The 18,938-nt window shown below is 26.2% G+C and overlaps 1 protein-coding gene across 1 annotated transcript; it reads left to right on the top strand.

Annotated features, from left to right (window-relative positions):
• Positions 1–7,863: 7,863 nt before the first annotated feature.
• LOC108774149 (lipase 3-like) lies at positions 7,864–14,449 on the top strand. The gene is made up of 9 exons (XM_018540182.1): positions 7,864–7,898; positions 8,859–9,096; positions 9,627–9,825; positions 11,253–11,367; positions 12,243–12,486; positions 13,008–13,166; positions 13,313–13,397; positions 13,693–13,835; positions 14,258–14,449. The coding sequence occupies exons 1-9, from the start codon at positions 7,864–7,866 to the stop codon at positions 14,447–14,449; spliced, it is 1,410 nt and encodes a 469-aa protein (XP_018395684.1).
• The last annotated feature ends 4,489 nt before the right edge of the window (positions 14,450–18,938 follow it).

Below are 18,938 nucleotides of genomic sequence, written 5' to 3'. Positions count from 1 at the left end.
ATTGAAAGTTATAATACACAAACGAAAGAATTTTATGTTAAATAAAAATAATTTTTGTCTGCCCAAAAATAATTATCAAGAAATAATTGTAAATTCTATTTTCTGCCGCGTTTTGATTCTAAATGAATAAATCGTACGAAATATTTGTTTCCTGATACATAATTAGCATCTCAATCCATTCATAAATATAGCTAATCACACGCGCTAGTAATCGTAGTATACATATGTATACTGTGAGCAGTTATGAAGTATAACATTTCTCGTATTATTTAGCACTTATCTGGATAACATTCTAAAGAGAAATGTGAAGACAGCCGAAGCGACATGATTATCTGTATGAAGTTATGAACCTTGGTATGTGATTGACTGCGCGATAATCACGCCGAGCGCGCATAAAAACGATGCGTCGGCCGCTACCCGTCATTATGATTGAAACAATCATCAAGGTCGTACGTTAATTATATAATTGTCAAAATAACGTATATTATGAAATAAAGAAAGTAATCTATTAATATCTGAAACGTGCTCACGCAGTCTTGTCTTTAACTGTCTCTTTGTTTCGCCTACGTAACTAACATCACAATTGTCACAAGAAATATTGTAAACAATATTTTGATTATATATAGATTCCAGCTGATTCTTCTCTCTTTTTATTAAGTTTTTTAATGTATTTGGAATAGTAAAAGTAATTATAGTTAAACATGTTGACTATTGGTGTAAATTTTTCAGATATAGAATTTACATATGGAATTGTAAAAAATTTTTTTATCTTTAACATTTTTTTATTATTGGAACTATTACTATTATTAATGTAAAATTCAATTCTATTTTGAATAGTTTATATTAATTTATATTAATCTAAATTATTTTATTAGTATTACTGCGTTAAATATTTGTGTTTTAAGAGAGAAAAAATAATATAAAATTATTTTCAATAAATAAATAGAAAAAATTTACTTTTGTCAATTAATCGTGATTACATGCGTAATAATCAAAATGACAATTGCGCAGATTTTTTGCAGGAATTAATTATAAACGTTAATCAAACTTTATTACTATAGTTTGTGATATAGAATAAAGTCGATTTTCTCTACTTTCAAAATTAAAGAACTGAAAAAGACTATTTACGCCTAAATTCTAAACAGAATCTTAAGGCTCGTAATATATTCTGGTAAGATCAATGGCGTGACTATAGAGTGGCTAGTGATGCGCCCAAGTTTATCTATTATAAAAAACATCTTTTGGATATAATTTGCACGAACGTACCGTAGGAAAATGGCACGAATATCCCCTGCAGTCGATTCTGTGTATTAACGAACCTCAACATTCAAAGCCACATTTAACACATTTTATATTCTATAATATTAAATAATAAATTAACAACTTTATTTAAGTTTTACTTAGAAAACGCACAAAGTGCGAAAAAGAGAAGAGATAGAAAGGAAGATAATATTCACACTCAACTGAAAGCATGGCTATGCTTAAGTGAATTGCGTATATGTGCTCTGTTACACTTATTTATACCGTTAAGTCCACATAAATAATATGGAGATGTAACAAATATATATTTTTATCGCTCAAAAGAAAACGTGTTAATATTAAAGTAGGAAGAAGTTTATGGATTAATTTTTATTATGATAAAATGAACAAAATTGAATTTATTATGTTATATATTATGTATAAACAAATAATACTATAATTTAAAATACAAACTAAGTAATTCAAAAAATAATGACATAATGCTTAATTTAAATAACCGCGGTTATATAGCGTTATATAGTGTCATATTTTTATTTGTTGTTAAAAATCTATGCACAAGAGCTGAATATACGCCTGAGTTCCTTCCACTATGTGCGTTAATGCGCATTGGAGGGAAATTTATCTATCAAGAGGCAGAAAGGGTCATTGGCGCGTCGCAAATAAAATTTAAATTATTTACAGATTTTTAATATGTCATTCAACGTATTATTAAGATCCAAGATGTAATAAGTATCAAAAATTGTTAATTTAACTCGTGATAATACTGCGGTAGTTTATTAGTTTGCGTTGTAAGTCTGAAAGAATTTCGGCGCGCATTTAGAGATCTATGCATACGTAGTATATAAATTCACAAGAAAATTATAATACATCAAGCATTCAATATCCAGCTTGGCTGGATAAATGACCATAAATGGCTTATTCTCATCGGTATTTAAAATTTCTTTTAGTTCAATGTGAAAACATGAAATATCAAAATTATTATTTAAATTATTACATTGATAAAGTATTATTTAATTTAAATGTATAATTTATAAAATATTTTACTTACAATTATATTGCATTATATAGAAAACAAAAAAAAAAGAATAATAAAATAAAATCAACATTTTTTTACATCTAAAAGTTTCTTACATTAAAAATGATTTTTGGATTATTAAAATTATGATTAAATATTTCGAAAATATTAAAAATATATGTAACATATTTTACTTATAAATATTTTTTTTTAATGAGATTTTTAGAGGGAGACGAGAGTGATTCAATATTTATGTGTGATGTGTGTGTGTATTTTAAAAACGTATTGTGACATATATTTCCATTAAATGTAATGTGATTGCTGAATGCTCTCAATCAAATACGAAATAACCAATTTCCGCTCATAAACTTTCTCTAGTTGCACTCTTGGCATAATTATAGAGACTAACGCGACGCGATAGTCTCTAGTTAAGAGTGCTACGCGCGGTTAAGCGCATAGTTACTCAGTCGGTTGGTCATTATGACATACAGGAAAACATAATACTAGATCTGTAAGAGCATATTATGAAATTAGATCGTATTATAAGACGTTATTATAAATTTATTTAACAAGCATGTTAATAAATGACGGAAAACCGTAATATTTTTATGTCCTTTAGCAAATTAGAAAAAAGTTAGATATATAACTCTCTTAAATATAATAAGATAACGAATGCAATATTAATTATTATATAAATGTTTTTCAAAATATTTGCGCCATAGTGAAAAACAAAGATATTCTCATATTTATACTTAAAAACAAATTAAAATCTCATTACAATAACTCAGATTATTATAATACATACTTGCATTAGAGAAGAAAATAACAACTCTGAGCGGAATACCAAATAAAAATATGCCATTAAATACAATAAAATAAACGGACACTTGCTTTTTTTAATGTAAACTACTAAAATATATTAATGTTACAATTTCATTTGTGCACGAATATATGTATAATATAATCTATCAAGATTTTGATTTATTATTGCAAAATGATAATAAAGAAATACACCTCTTTCATTTAATGATACAAGAGATATTCAAATTTAAACATTGTTCTTCTTTCTTGAAGAAACTTTTTATTTAAAAAACTCAAAGATCTTAATTCAAAATATATAATATTTAGGAAGTATTACAGCAAAGCTTATACTTAAAATTGCCATTCGAATATAAACATTACATAAATAAATATATAATTAAATGTTATAAATATACTAATATACAAATAATTTTTTTAATATCATATATGTATAAGTCAGCAGAAACAAACTCGTTTATTTTTATGGCTAATAATAAATGAACTAGAAATAAGTAAAACGTACATTTTTATAAACCTATAAAAAATATCAATGTTACACATATTAAAATTCTTAGATAAAAATTGTAAAGTATATATAGATGATTTAAAAAGGCATTTTATTGTAAATTAGTTTCAAATGTATACTGAATTCTTACATACTTCGATGACTATTCGATGTAATATGATTATACTTGATTGTCTGATATTTTACTCATTTTTATTATATATATTTATATTATTATTTTTAACATTATTTTTTGACATTATTTTTAACATTATTATAATATATATATTTTTTTTCATTATAATATATATTATATTTAACGTTATTTTTTATAAATTTATTTAAAAATTTGTAACAAAAATAATATTTCCTTGAAAATAGAAAAATGACTAAATGTAATGCTATAGAGAAATGAAACAAATGAGAAATAAAACATTTGATATATTATATATATATATACAGGGTGGCTGAGAATAACCGCATAATATTTCATGAGTGGGTAGAACAGACTATACTGAGTCGAAAAGTCCTGTACCATTTTGCGATTGCAGTAATAATTAACGAGATATTAATTTATAAAAATATTTAAATTTGCCCGGCCCATCGTCAAATGCAAACGCGCGGCTGGATAGGACCGCTCTGCAAAGCGCGCCGCGTGCGTTTGCGTTCGCCGTCGCTAGGCATGCGACTCATGTCTAGCGACGACTATTGCCGCTTGTTATAAACAACGCTTGTTATAAACATGTGTGTGTATATATATATTATATATATATATATATATATATATATATATATACGTGTGTATATATACACGTAATATTTATAGTACAAAAGTTTCAATTAAATGTATAATCTATAGTTTGAAATAATCCCGAATTATAATATATATTCAAAGTCAATACCTTGTGTCACTCGTTTTTAAGGTCGTTCACCGGCTAATCGATTTCCATACAAAATGCTTCAAATTTAAACTATATGCTATTAATATCATTATCGATATATCCCCCAAATTCCAAAAAACATAGCCGTACTGAATTCGAGTTATTAATTTTCAAAGTTGCAGCTTTTAACATGTAAGGTAAAGCCCAAGCGTGCACTCAGGTGACATTTCAATTCATAGCGACTGTGATATCTATACAATTGTTCTAAAAAAGTAGGATATGATGCAGGACGATGCTAGAAATAACATAAAAAAGAACGGGGATTCGTAACACTTCGAAGAAAAAGTCGCCGCATGGAAGGACAGTCGCCGTTGAGACGCGGCAAAAAAAAGCAGAACAAGAAAAAAAAGAAAAAGTATTTGTACGGGAAGCGAAGTGGGAAGAGAGATATGCTGTGCACCGAGAAACGAAAAAAAATTAGATTTTTAGTATGGAAAACCGGATCGATCTGATAATATTATAGCTCTGTCTACTAAATTAATGATTATGCCTTTCTCTTGAGATAACGGATAATTTGAAAAAAAGTTAAGAAATTTATCTGAAAAAATGGGTTTTTGGTACCAATCAAAAATTAAGATATTCTCTTTAATGATCGAGGTATTAAGAAAATTTAAAGAATCTGTTCCGACCTTTTACGTAAATTGTAAACGCGTGGGTGAAAAGAATTAAAAACATTGAAAAAAGATTTAATCTCAGAACCTTCAATTGTCACACATAAATCGTTAATTTATCGGAAATAAAAAAGAACGTTGTCTTTGTATAACATCAAGGCAGATTATTTCTAGTCTTTGCACAGATAAGAGATATGTCAAAATAGTCTAGCTAGAGCAATAATGAAGGAAATTAAATGATCTTTCGAACAGAATCATTCGTTTTATGATCGGACTTTATTTACTCCTTATAGAAAACAAAAACTGCAAATAGGTCCGATTTAGACCACTCTCCCTTACCATTTGCGAGATATATTATAAAACAACTTTGACTAAATTTCTGATTAATTTAATTGGTAATTGATACAATCAGCAGAATAGTCCAAATTAAAGTTTTCTACGCTAAATTATATAATTTATTATTTCTAATCTAATTTTTATCTTTGTGTATACGCGCGAAACAATGAAAGATTAATTATTATATCTATACTAACAAATATAATAGAACAGGTACTGATTTATAAATTGTTTCCGATTATGCTTATTCGTTACACGTAACAATATGCAAGATGAAGACACTTGTTTAAGAAGACAGCTAAAAAAAAATGTATTGTTTGATCTAGCATTTATCCATATAATTATTCAGTATATCTGACAATGACCAATTATTTAGGATTAAATTTAGCCAGCCTTTTTTGATTAAAGTTGATTAGCTGAATACGAAATCGTGAAATTTCACGCGACCTTGAAGATTCGTTTAACCTCCGATTATCGCACAGTACGACCACGTTTCTGCATACCTATATATTTGTATAAGCGCAGCACGTTTGTTGCTCACAGTTTCGACTTACTCGCCGTACGTGACAGTTTCAGTAAAATTAAAACGCATAATTCACGTTTAAAAACCGAATAATTTATCGCTAAAAATATATTTTTCAATAATGACTAGTTTATGGTATTTTAATTAAATATATTGGTGAGTACATTAAAATATAAAACATGTTTAAAAAATGGATAAATAAGTAACAGAAACATAAAATTTGTGATGCAAATCCAATCAAGTTGTTGACATTTGTAATATAAATGTTGCTAATAATACTGTCTATAAATCTAAAATTTAATAAAAATTATAATTTTGCACTACACTTAAAAAGCCGAAGACCTGAAGATATATTATATAAAATTTTTACAAAAAAAATAAAATCTACAAAAACAATAAATCAAGAAAACAATTAGATATATTAAATGTGTGATTTAGTTTTGAAGATTTTTTCTCAAAAACTAACTTATTTAAACAAGATAATGAATGAATATCCAATTAAAATATTTTCATTTTTTGCAAAACCCTCAAAATTAAACCACACTCGCAATATAATACTTTACGTTAAATTTCAGTATGTTATACAAATTTTCGTGTATTTTATAAATTTAATATAATTATAAGGTTCTGTAAGTATAAAACAATACAGATATATAATAAGGGCAAAGAGCCAGTAATGTAAAAACGATTTTAATTCCAATAATCATAATATAAAAATTATATAAACAAAACAAACATACGTTTCGACTCCGATCGGATCATTTTCAATGTTACAAAAATTAATACAGAATCATTAAAATCTGAGTTAAAATTTTTATATTATTTATGAGTTAAAATTATTATAAAATTCAATAGTTATCTTAATGTGTGTGATAAATTAATTCACATTCTTCATTTTATGTTTCTGATCAATAAGGTAAAAAGGTAACGAAAAAGTAACATTCTTAATTGTCAATTATATGAGTAAAATGCTAAGCGTCCGTTAATCAAAACACAAAAAAATGGTATGTTATCTATTTAAAAGAATTAATTTTATGAAAAATTTATATTTCATAGACATTTTTTCTATTTTAAATTATAAAACTTGTATGTCACACTTTTATATACACTGCGCAACAAAATTAACGCAACACCTGTTTCAATATGCAAAAATAGGCAAATTTAAAGATAGAATAACTTTCAAAAATCATCTTATCGAGATGTTTAAAAAACATTTTACAGCTTGAAACCTCTACTTTTTAGATCACTACTTGAAAATGTGGTCTCACGGAGATTTTATGAAGTTACACAAACATAAATGAAGATATATCAGATCTCAACATTTTTTATGAAATTTGCGAAGTTAAAGGTAAAGATTCGCTCTTTTGAATGATGTAAGCTGCACAATTGTGTGCAATTTTTATTTCGTGCAGTGGAAATTCTCAAATTTCGTAAAAAATTTTTAGGTTTGACGCACTTTTATTTATGTTTATGTAACTTCACGAAATATCAGTAAAACCGTTTTTTCAAGTACTAGTCTGAAAAGTAAAGATTTTAAGCTTTAAAATACTTTTTTAAACATCTCAATACGATGATTTTTGACGAAGTTATTTTATCTTGAAGTTTGCGTGTAGCTACTGAACAAAATTAAAGTCACTTAAAATCAGCATTAAAAAGAACCAAATTCAAATTTCACATATCTCCGCGAAGAATGGTAGCGAAACAACGTACGCGAAAAAACTTTTTAAATCCATAACAAATTTCTTTAATTGTATAAGTAAAGTTTAACATTTTCTCTTTAAAATTTTTTATCATTATGCTACAATTTCTTTCACTGAGTGATTTGAAGTGAATAATGCATCATGTAACCTTTTCTCTGAAAATTTCTAAAAATGCTGCCGCCGGTATTAGCGGCATTATTCGAAATGTACCACGGGGAGGTTATACAGTCGTAGATTGATTTTAATTAAAATCTAATTGTGATGAGCAATGTCTTCTCTTAAATCATTATTAACCTAAAGAGAATTTATTTACTCGTTTTATTAAAAAATTTAGATTAAAATCACATTCAAATTTAAATATCTTTAGCTAGTTTTAATTAGCTAATCATAATTTTATTAGGATTCCTTTGAAATCATATATATTCATGTAGATATCATACTACGGTTGATTGCTATGTCTAGCACTAGCAATTTTCACAGATAGAATAGCCCTTCTTTTCTACCCTCTCCATCCTGATATTCAAATAATTACTGTCACTCAAATTCCTGTTCTGCACATTAAAACTTCCAAACCATGCATAATCAAACGATTAAGAAATATGAAATAAGAATCCAGTTTATCATAAAAAGTGTACATTTTTTAATTTAAAAATAGGTTACTTAAGTCAATCCTCTAATTATGATTTATTTTATTACAATACAATTACAAATGTAATATATTATTGAAATGTTTGTAAAAAAGAAACATTTAAGATTAATTAATAAATTCTTTAAAAAATTTGTAAAAAAAAACAAAAATAATAAGAATTTAGTAACATAATATATCAAAATTTTAATTAAAGGTTTTAATGGTATATTTTTATAATAAATTATTATGAACGTTTACTTCCTACAAAGTAAGCATTAGTCGAACAAATAACAAAAATTTATAATTACTTTTTTAACAATTTTGTAGTTTAATAGTAGTTTAATTAATAGATATTTGATTTAATTTTTAAAAATTAATAATTAAAATGATATTTATCTTTAATTAATTTTTTTGATATTCACGTTAAAAAAGAATTATCGTTAAACGATTAATGAATAATCTAATATTAAATATATTCGTAGTTTCCTCGCAACGCAAATGAAGACAGATGTCGCAAAATTTATACCTAATATTATAGTGATCGAGATTTGCGAGCTGTAATTTACAATTTCATAAGAATGGACATAAAACTTGTTTTGTTCACACTTATGCTTGCTGTAGTGTTATTGGAAGCGAAACTAAACCTCTGGGGAGATTCAGTATTCTCTCAGAAAGCAATATTCAACTATCTATTTTCGAAAGATCGCGGTGTAGTAAGAGTAAAGAAGCCAGAAGAAGTCAAAACTGCAAAAAACAATGTAACCACATTGGATTTTGTAAGTGCAAGATTGCCTTTTGTTTTATTAAATTCATACTCACAAAATAATATTATTAGTACAATTAGGATTTTAATTATTAAAATAAAATAAACCTTATGTATAAAAAACAATTTGCTGTATTAGCGAATAATAATTAAATAATAGCAATACAACTATCGAAGTACTTTTTCGAGCAATCCAAAATTTTAATAAAATTTTGTTTATGAAATAAGAAACTGCATTTCAAATTACAAAATATTTAAAAAAGATTTCAATATTATTAGAGGATTAATTATATTTACTAAACTGAATAAAAAAAGTAATTATAAATCATTAAAATACTATATTTACTTAAAAAATTAGTTTCTATAACAGAAACTACTTTTATTTTAATAATACAGATTAATTGCATGCAAATTTGAATAAAACACGTTTCTTTCGTATTAATAGATATTTTGTTAATTTACGTAAAGTATTACACGTAAAATTTTATGAAAGATTATTGAAAAGTCTTGAATCATATTTTAACATTTTTAATATCTACGTAGATTGGTTTAGTAGAGAAAAATGGTTACTCCGCCGAGGAACATTATACCATAACAGAAGATGGTTATATCTTGGTGCTACATAGATTATTGGGGAATCCTTTATTTAAAGATCAAAGAAGTAGAAAAGTTGTATTTCTTCAACATGGTCTCTTGTGTACATCTGATTGCTGGGTAATATTTGGTGCTGGCAAAGATCTTGGTGAGTGATTATTAATACATATTGTACACTAATCATTACTAAATATATTAATCGACTGATGACCATTTCTACCAATGAAGTTTAATTTCAATTTCGGCCCATCTAACTATTCATTTGTTTCTAGTTTTAAAAATTAGAACTTTTTCATTTTCTATTTATCCATAATCTGTGTGCAAAATCTTTCACAACACATGAAAAAGTTGTATTCTTACGGATACGAAAAATGAAATCATTATAAATATATACATTGCATAGAATGATGTAGAAATTAAAAGAATTACAAATATTATTATAACAACAAAATCCATAGAATTTTTAATATTTCAAGTCGCAGTTTTGGATATATGGTATGGAAAAACTACATGTTACAATTACATACACGCACGCGAGCGTATCCAGTTGAGAATAAAATTGAAGATTAATCGATACGTTCACCTTGACTTCACTTGACTTCAAGAATTTATAGTTGGAACAGTAGAACAACTCAGGTAGTGAAAGTTTTGGCGAATATTTATCTTAGGAAATCAGATCAAGAGCAAGGTAGAAACTTAGTAATATACAATTAAGGTTCAAGAAGCAAAAAATTTAGCAAATTTAATTAGATTAACTTTTATTTGAAATAGGGTAACTCCGGCAAAACGCCGTGCGAGGATACATGCTGCAGAAGTCAGAAAAAAAGAAAGAATGGGGATAATTTTCCGGCAACTATATATTCTGTTACATGTCTGTATGTTATATTAGTATTATATGTTATGATTTCAGGTTTTTGCAAAAAGTTCTTTTTTTAATACAAAAAATAAGTATTTTGGATTTCTAATATTTTTTTCGTAGTAATATACAGTACCAAGTTTTTACTAATACAGTTCGTTTACCTTAAACATAATGAGTAATACTTAATAAATTAAGTTTTTTTAGGTGCGGCGTATATGCCGGAGTTACCCTATTTTATAATGTTATCTGATAACATTTAATTACACGTTTTAACTAAATTTAAAAAATTAAATATGTTATATATTAATTATGCAGCAATAATAAAATTGTTTAAATAATTTAATTTCTAAAAAAGTTTGTATTATTCATAAAATTTATTATTACATACTTAATAGTAGTTCTATATTTATTACATTCAAAAAAGATTTTATTATAAGTCAATCTACTATTATTATCTCTATTTTATTTTTTTAATCTAAAAAACCATTTTCAAAAAACTTGTTAGAATAATAAAATATTGTAGATAACATCCTATATTTTAAAAGAATGGAAAATATTCACCATAGTAAATAAAAAATAGAACGTATCATCATGATAAATGTTTATTTTGATAAAGAGGAAGACAGTTACTATTTTTGTTAAAAATATTTGATTATTAATGATAATCTGATGATATAATAAGAGAACTAATTGTATATCATTATCTTGTGTTCTAGCATTTTTATTGGCTGATAAAGGATATGATGTATGGATTGGAAATAACAGGGGAAATGCATATTGCCAATCACATATAAAAATATCTCCACAAAATAAGGAATTTTGGCAATTTAGGTAAAACTTTATTTTGTAATTATTGAGTTTTTAAACTCAATTCGATTTTTTTCTTAACAAGAATATTGGGTAAATATATAGAATAGGGGAGCCCCCCCCCGATGATCTTGACCTTGACAACATATGTCAAGGTCAAGATCATCAGGGGGGGCTCCCCTATTCTATATATTTACCCAATATTGAAGCATATAATGTATCCATGCAGTTTTATAAATCTTTATATTTTTTTTACTAAGAAACTATACTGATTTTAATTATTATAAAAATAGTAGTTGATTAGATTTGCGTTTAAAGTCCGACGGATGTTCGGCGCGCAACGGGGAGGAACTACTTACGTAGTATATAATATTCACTCTTTAACATATCTTATACATATATAATCGCACTAATAACGGCGAATAGCTCTCATTAGCCGTTTTATTCTTGTTATTTGAAACTTTCGAGAGTCTTCTTTAATTGATTTGTTTATTATAAAAATTTTAGAAGAAATCTAGTTTGAATTAAATAACATAAGACAAAAAATATACATATAGTATAAGGATAAAAATGGTTACAGTAACAAAAAGTCGAAATATTTCTTTAAAAATTAATATTATATTTAATCCAAACTAGATTTATCCTAAAATTTCTAATTAAAATCAATTTTTTAAATAAAAAAGGTCGAGACACTTGTAATACTGTAATACGTTACTGTGTATGGATACATTACATGTACATTATATAGCAAAATTCTCATAAAAAAAAATCGACTTTGATGTGTGTTAATTAATTGTAAAAAATCAATTCTAATTTATGTTAAAAAATTAATAACAAATGTTTAGTAGTAAGATTAAAAAATAATAAAGGAAACAATAAAATTTTATTTCATTGTCCAGCTATCATGAAATAGCAATGAGAGACCTACCAGCTATGATAGACTTCATACTTAGATACACAAAACAAAAAAATCTGCACTACATCGGTCATTCAATGGGAACTACCATACTGTTCACTTTATTATCCATGAAACCCGAATATAATGCAAAAATAAGACTGGGAATCTGCCTTGCTCCGGTTGCCATCTGGAAAGAAATATCTCCTCTTTTGGAACACTTTCGTAGTAAAATGCCAAAGATTATGGTAATGAGATATCAAAATCGTATTTAAAAAAAAACTATATAATATTGTAAGATATACCAATTTTACATATATAAATTATAAAATTTACTTTATCTTAACAATTAGAAGAATAATTTATATTAGCAATATTACTTTATTACTACATTTATTATAAATGTCATAAATAATTGAGTCGATATAACATTATATTATATAAGTCTTTTATTTTAAAAGATTTTTTAGTAAATATTTAGTATAATATATTTTCATGAATTTTTCTTGTAAATATTGTAAATAATTTTATAATATTAAAAACAGTTTTAATTGTTCAATAAAGTGGCTATAAAGCTGGTTAAAGTTTGAAACGTTATTTAAAAGTTATTCTGTGCAAAAGTAGAAAGAGAAACGAGATAATTGTCTCTTTAAAAAATTGTTCTAGAAATATCTCAAACTTTAACTAACTATATTATATAATATATATGTATAAAGCAATTACAATTACACGTTTATATTTTTTATATTTACGTTTACTCGTTTATTAGGAATTTCTCGAGTCTAATGGAATGTACGAAATAGCCTCCTTATCATCAACGAGTATTAGGATTGGAAGAACTCTGTGTACAGATAAAGCAATTACTCAGCCTATCTGCGCTGCAGTAATATTTGTAATCGCCGGATCCGATCCAGTGCAACTTAATACTGTATGTTATACATTTTCAATTTTGAAGATTTTGCTAATTGCAATACTGTTTTTACATCTTATAATAAAAATTATAAAATAGAGTGTTTATATTCTAATGTACATACAACAAATCAAAATTGTTTTTAATTAAATCATTTATTGCAGACGGCAATGCCAGAAGTATTTTCGTATGCTCCGGCCGGTATTTCATTACAAACAATACGACATTTTTATCAAAATATTATTACTCGTGAGTATTTCTTTCCTTTTCACACATATATAATAATATAAACTATCATGTTAATTATAAAGAAAGAAAGAAATTTGATTGCGTTAAAACGTAATTACAATATTATGAGAGTTTTTATCTTTGTATTATCTTTATTAATAATATAAATAAAAGTTTAAATAGTAATTCTTTTAAGTAGTTTTTTAGTTTTTTTACAATTACAGGATATTTTGTGTTTATTTAAAAAAAATTAAAATTTGAGAAACTTCAACTTAAATTTTATATTTATGTAGATAATTAATATTGATTGTTGCAGAGAAATTTCAAGCACTCGATAACGGATATTTGGACAATTACAAGAAATATAAACAAAAGACACCCATAATGTATGATTTAAAAAAAGTTACTGCACCCTTAGCTTTATATTATTCCGTCAATGATTTGCTTGCTTCAAAATCGGTAAGGTCACTTTTAATTTTTATGTAAGACATTTCTGAGCGTAGCCAAAGGGAATATTTTTGATAAAAAATTATACATTTGAAGTTCAAACGTTTGCCATTTTGTAAAAATTGTGTATGTGTGAAATTGATTACTTAAACCACATATTTTTTTTTATATACGGAATATTACTTTTTTCCCTTACTTCCATTTCTCCTGCTCCTTCTTTTTGCTCTTTTTCTCTTTTACTTCTCTTATATACTCCTCTCTCGTTCTTTGAACCAATATATTTATTTATATATATCTATCAAACTAGTATTTAATAAATAATTGTGTGTTTATATACATTTTTAAAATTATTATTAGCTATTATTAATTTAATATTATTTGTTATGGCCACGATACTGATTTAATTTTATCGTTTTTCATATTTTTGTTCTTAGAATGTCCTTGAAATATATAAATATCTGCCGAATGTTATCCTGCTGGAGGAAAATCCGTATAAATTATTCAACCATTTGGATTTTTTATGGGCCATCGATGCTAAAACTCTATTATATGACCGTTTAATGAAACTACTTCAAGAGTTTGACGATCAAGAACTAACAATTGATGATGAATTCGTCTATGTCTAATGTTTTCTAATTGTAAGAAAGTATTTTTACTCATTCATAAGAATGAGCAGCTGACGAAAAAGTCTTTCTCTAAGACTAGCAATACGATTAATTAAGACATATATATATTTGAGCAAAGATAATATTAAATAAATATTGTATTATATTTTTTATTTCTTGTGCTTCTGATATTTGATATATCAATAATTATTAGTAAAATTACTATTGTTATTAATAAATCTTTTTATATTAAAAATGCATATCGTATCTTTATTTGTAATATAACTATTTATGAATATTTTTAAATATTGATATACAATGAATATTTGTAAATTATTTTGTTGTTAAATTTTATATACTTATTGTAATAAATAAACATTTTTATGTTTCAATTCTTACTTATGTGTTACTGCTGATTAATTATTTAGACCGACAAAAATTGTTATTATTAAATAACTCTAATCAGAGTAATGTTTCACATAAATTTTTTATTACGAAAAACAATGTCGTATTGTCTCATCGTGTCAGGTTTTTAAAGTTATTTTGAATTTTAAGACGATAAAAAAAATCAGCGATTTATAGAAAGAAGTTTTGTAGACGTTGCTAAAGAAGCGAATACATTATCGATCATTTAGAGCGTTGTTTCTAAATGCATCTACTTAGTTAGCTCCGAAGGTCAGGTCCAACTTGTCATGAGGGTGATTGTGTGTGTTTTCAATTCGTTCTTTTTTGCTTTAACCTCATCTTCATGTTCGGACAAATGGCGCATAATACCACATATGTACATCCGATATTGCCCACTAAGTCTAAGTGGAAATACTACTCAAGTAGAACACAGAAATCATAATAATATCATAAGGATATCATCATAACGTTATTTACCACTTATTATTTCTGTGACAAATGACGTTATGATAACTTATATCATTATGACTTAACTATGATTCTGTGTCCTACTTGAGAGTATATCGAGACGGACTTGAAAGAATACGTTCTAATCTGGATAATAAAGACAGATCTTAAATGACCATTATTGAACGATAACTATTTTAAAATAGACTTACTTTGTACTTATACTTCTTTCGATCATACTTTTCGATTTATTCTCCCATCATTTCTGCGGTGCCATTTTCGTCGTTTCTCGCCCTTTCCTTTAATTTACTTAATAAAAAATTATTAAATCATTTTTGTGGGTTTTTTTAATAAGGGAATTTTTCATAACGCAACCACTAACTTGTTTAATTATTTGTCATAAACTAATTATTTATTGATTGAACTTTATTTTTACCATCCTCTATTTTGCCATTCACCAAGTTGCTCTCACACTTTGCTGCGTATTTAGAGCAGATCTTATATAGCATAGATCTATAGTCTAGAGATATCATATCTAAATCACAACAAAAGATTATACAATATAAAAACACTTTCTAAAAAAATAGAGTAACTGCGAGTAATACGCCAATTGAGGGAATATGCCACTCGTTTTGTTTCACAATGATACTGATTAGCAGCGCTTACGTTAGTGCTACAAAATTGTGTACATACAATTGTATGCTTAACATATTGCATAAATAGCAACAATTTCCTGGCAACAGTATTGTTTTTATAAGGTAAATATGATGGCATAGTATACGAAAACGTGTTTCTTATAACTTTCATAGTGTTTTATGTAAGTTATTATTTAAACGTTACACAACATTTAGCTCGAATAGCTTGTTAACTTATTAACTATTAATATGGGTTAAAATGAATATATTTAATATGTCCATTCATTTTCTTAACAATCATATTGTATAGGCTCATTAGAAAATAAAATGGCGTTTTGGGGTAATATGTCACTATTCTAAAAATGGCCCAAAATATGATTGGAAACTATCTAATTGTTGCAGTAGATGGATTCACGAGGACTGTTTGTCGAAAGGTACATGCTGTTAAAAACGTTGTGTCTCAAAGTTTATTTTACATAAAAAAATAAGATAATCAATAGGCTCATTTAAATAAATCCAAAAGAAATAATAAAATGCCAATGTGAACCGACACAAATTATTAGTGTGTATTTTTATATATAAAATTTATTCAAAATAAGCAATGAGATGTATACATTTCGACCCTCGTTTAGGTCCTCTTCAGTACAAAGAAAAATGATTAAATATTAAAGTTATATATGTAAAGGTAGCGCATACAAAACATATTAAATTATTTGAGTGTAAAGTACAAAATACCGTGGTGCAGGTAATGTCCGAATTCAAATCAAATTTTGTAATCATCAAATTGATAAGTTACCTATAATCTTATATTGTTTGTATTACCTATTTTTATCATAAAAAAATCATTAATAATGTGTTCTTGCAATGAAAAACAAAATAGATTGTAATTAACATTATTTTTTTCGTATGTATATTACTCTATACTTTCAGCACTTTCATATTTCTTTATTTTTAATAACAAAAATGAAAATATTTGATTCCAATCGTAAACAAATAATAGATAAAGGATGGAAGGAAAAGACCAGTATGTAAAGTTATTTTAAATTGAACAATTAATTATTAAAAATTTCCCTTAAGTGTGGCATATTCCCCCCATTAAAGCCCGTTCTACAATAAGTCGGTAGCCGTTATCGTATGTTGTGCCGTAAGAAATTGGCCAATCACAGTTGAAAACAATCGAATATATGTACTCTTAAAGAAGTATGACTAATAAGTCTAAAACTGTGTTTCTTAGAAAAAATTTCTAAGATTTCTTACGGCGAACAATACTTTAATCATTCCGCAGACTTCGATTGCAACCAACTTCTAAGACTTTGCGTGTTAATTTCCAACGAACCCAATCGCTGCAGTTATGTGCAAAGCGGTGTCACCATTCTAGGATGGACAGACAAATGATTTGCATTATAAAGTGAAATTAATTAAATATATATGCGACATATAACAACTAAATACAAAATTATTTTTTAACAATAATTCGAGCAAATTATTTAATAATTTAAACTATTTAAACTTGCCTAACCTTTCTCGATAAAAGGCGATTTGAATGTCAGTTCAGTATCGTGAAACACGCGGCCTTGAGGAGTCACCGATTATCGTTGTAAGACCGCAACGTTTCTATATATTTGTGTAAGCGCAGTACATTTGTTACTCACAGTTTCGATTTACCCGCCGTATGTGACAGTTAACGTTTTTAAACGTTAGTAAAATCAGTATTACATACAATTTAGAGATAAAATAATTTATCGCTGCCACCTTTCTAACTTTTAATTTATCAGTTTAAGTTATTTCTGTTAAATATATTGGTGAGTACATTAATATAAATATATATTTATGTAACAGAAACGTACAATTATATAAATGACATACAAAGCATTTCTTATTTCTAAAATTTTATTTTTAAATCATTAAATTGTTAGTCAATTTAACTCGTGATATTATTGCGGTAATTTAGTAGAGCTTGCGTTTCAAGTCTGAAAAAAGTTCGGCGCACAGTTAAAAATCTATATACATAGCATATAAATTCACACACAATTAAAGAAACACCCGAGATCCAGTTTGACCTTTACGGTTTGTTTCTCATATCATTATTTTTATTTTCATAATTGTACAATTTAACCGTTACGACTTGTTTTCAGGAGACGCGGTAGTGCCACGTTCAAAAACTGAAAAACACTATCTTATCCAGAGCCACCAAAGTCTATTTTTCGGGGTATCATTATTTTTAATTTCATAATTAATACAAATCGATTAAGTTATTGATAAATTTGATAATGTTGACAATAACTAAATTTAAAATTTAATATAAATTAAGAGAATTCACTACTTGAAAATCCATAGACTTTTGAAAACATGTATAAAATCTGTAAAGATAAAGTCGACAGCAATAATAGGACAAAAAAGCAGATAAATTGCTTTTACATTTAACTTCTATTATGTGTTTCGTAATGAACGTTATAAACTCAGAAAAATAAAAGATTAATACGTGGTCTCACACATAAATACTTATATTTTTCACTTTTTTTCAATTTATGTTTAATAATAATTATTTTCGAACGCGATTACAGAGCATTAAGTAGCGTTTACAATGAGATTTTAAAGCGTAAACTGAAGCCTTAAGCAGTAAGAAATTAACCAATCACAGTCAATGATTCTCCTTATGTTCGAATGTAATAGCTTAAGTTTTACGTGTAATCTCATCGTAGATATACATACTATAAGTTTTAAAAGTAAAAGCTTAAAAGTAAAAACGTATTACAACTTAAAATATCTATATCCTTATTTTGACGAATATTGATAGATCTTCCTAAACATTTATTTTTGAAAATCTAAATATTAAAAAAAAATGTAATAGAAATATTTTCTTAGTTTTAGACATTAAAATACTCTCTTAAATCGTGATTGATTTAAAGAATTCTTCTGCTTGTTTTATTTAAAAAAAAAATAGATTGAGATCCGCATTCTAATTCAAATTATATTTGTCGATATTAATCACCAATCTTAAATTTATTAAGTGATTTAGAAAC

The sequence above is a fragment of the Cyphomyrmex costatus genome, unplaced genomic scaffold, assembly GCF_001594065.2.
Source record: "Cyphomyrmex costatus isolate MS0001 unplaced genomic scaffold, Ccosl1.0 scaffold2359, whole genome shotgun sequence".
NCBI classification, from domain to species: domain Eukaryota; kingdom Metazoa; phylum Arthropoda; class Insecta; order Hymenoptera; family Formicidae; genus Cyphomyrmex; species Cyphomyrmex costatus.
Note: the sequence above shows the minus strand (reverse complement) of the source record. Positions and strands in the feature narration are given on the sequence as shown.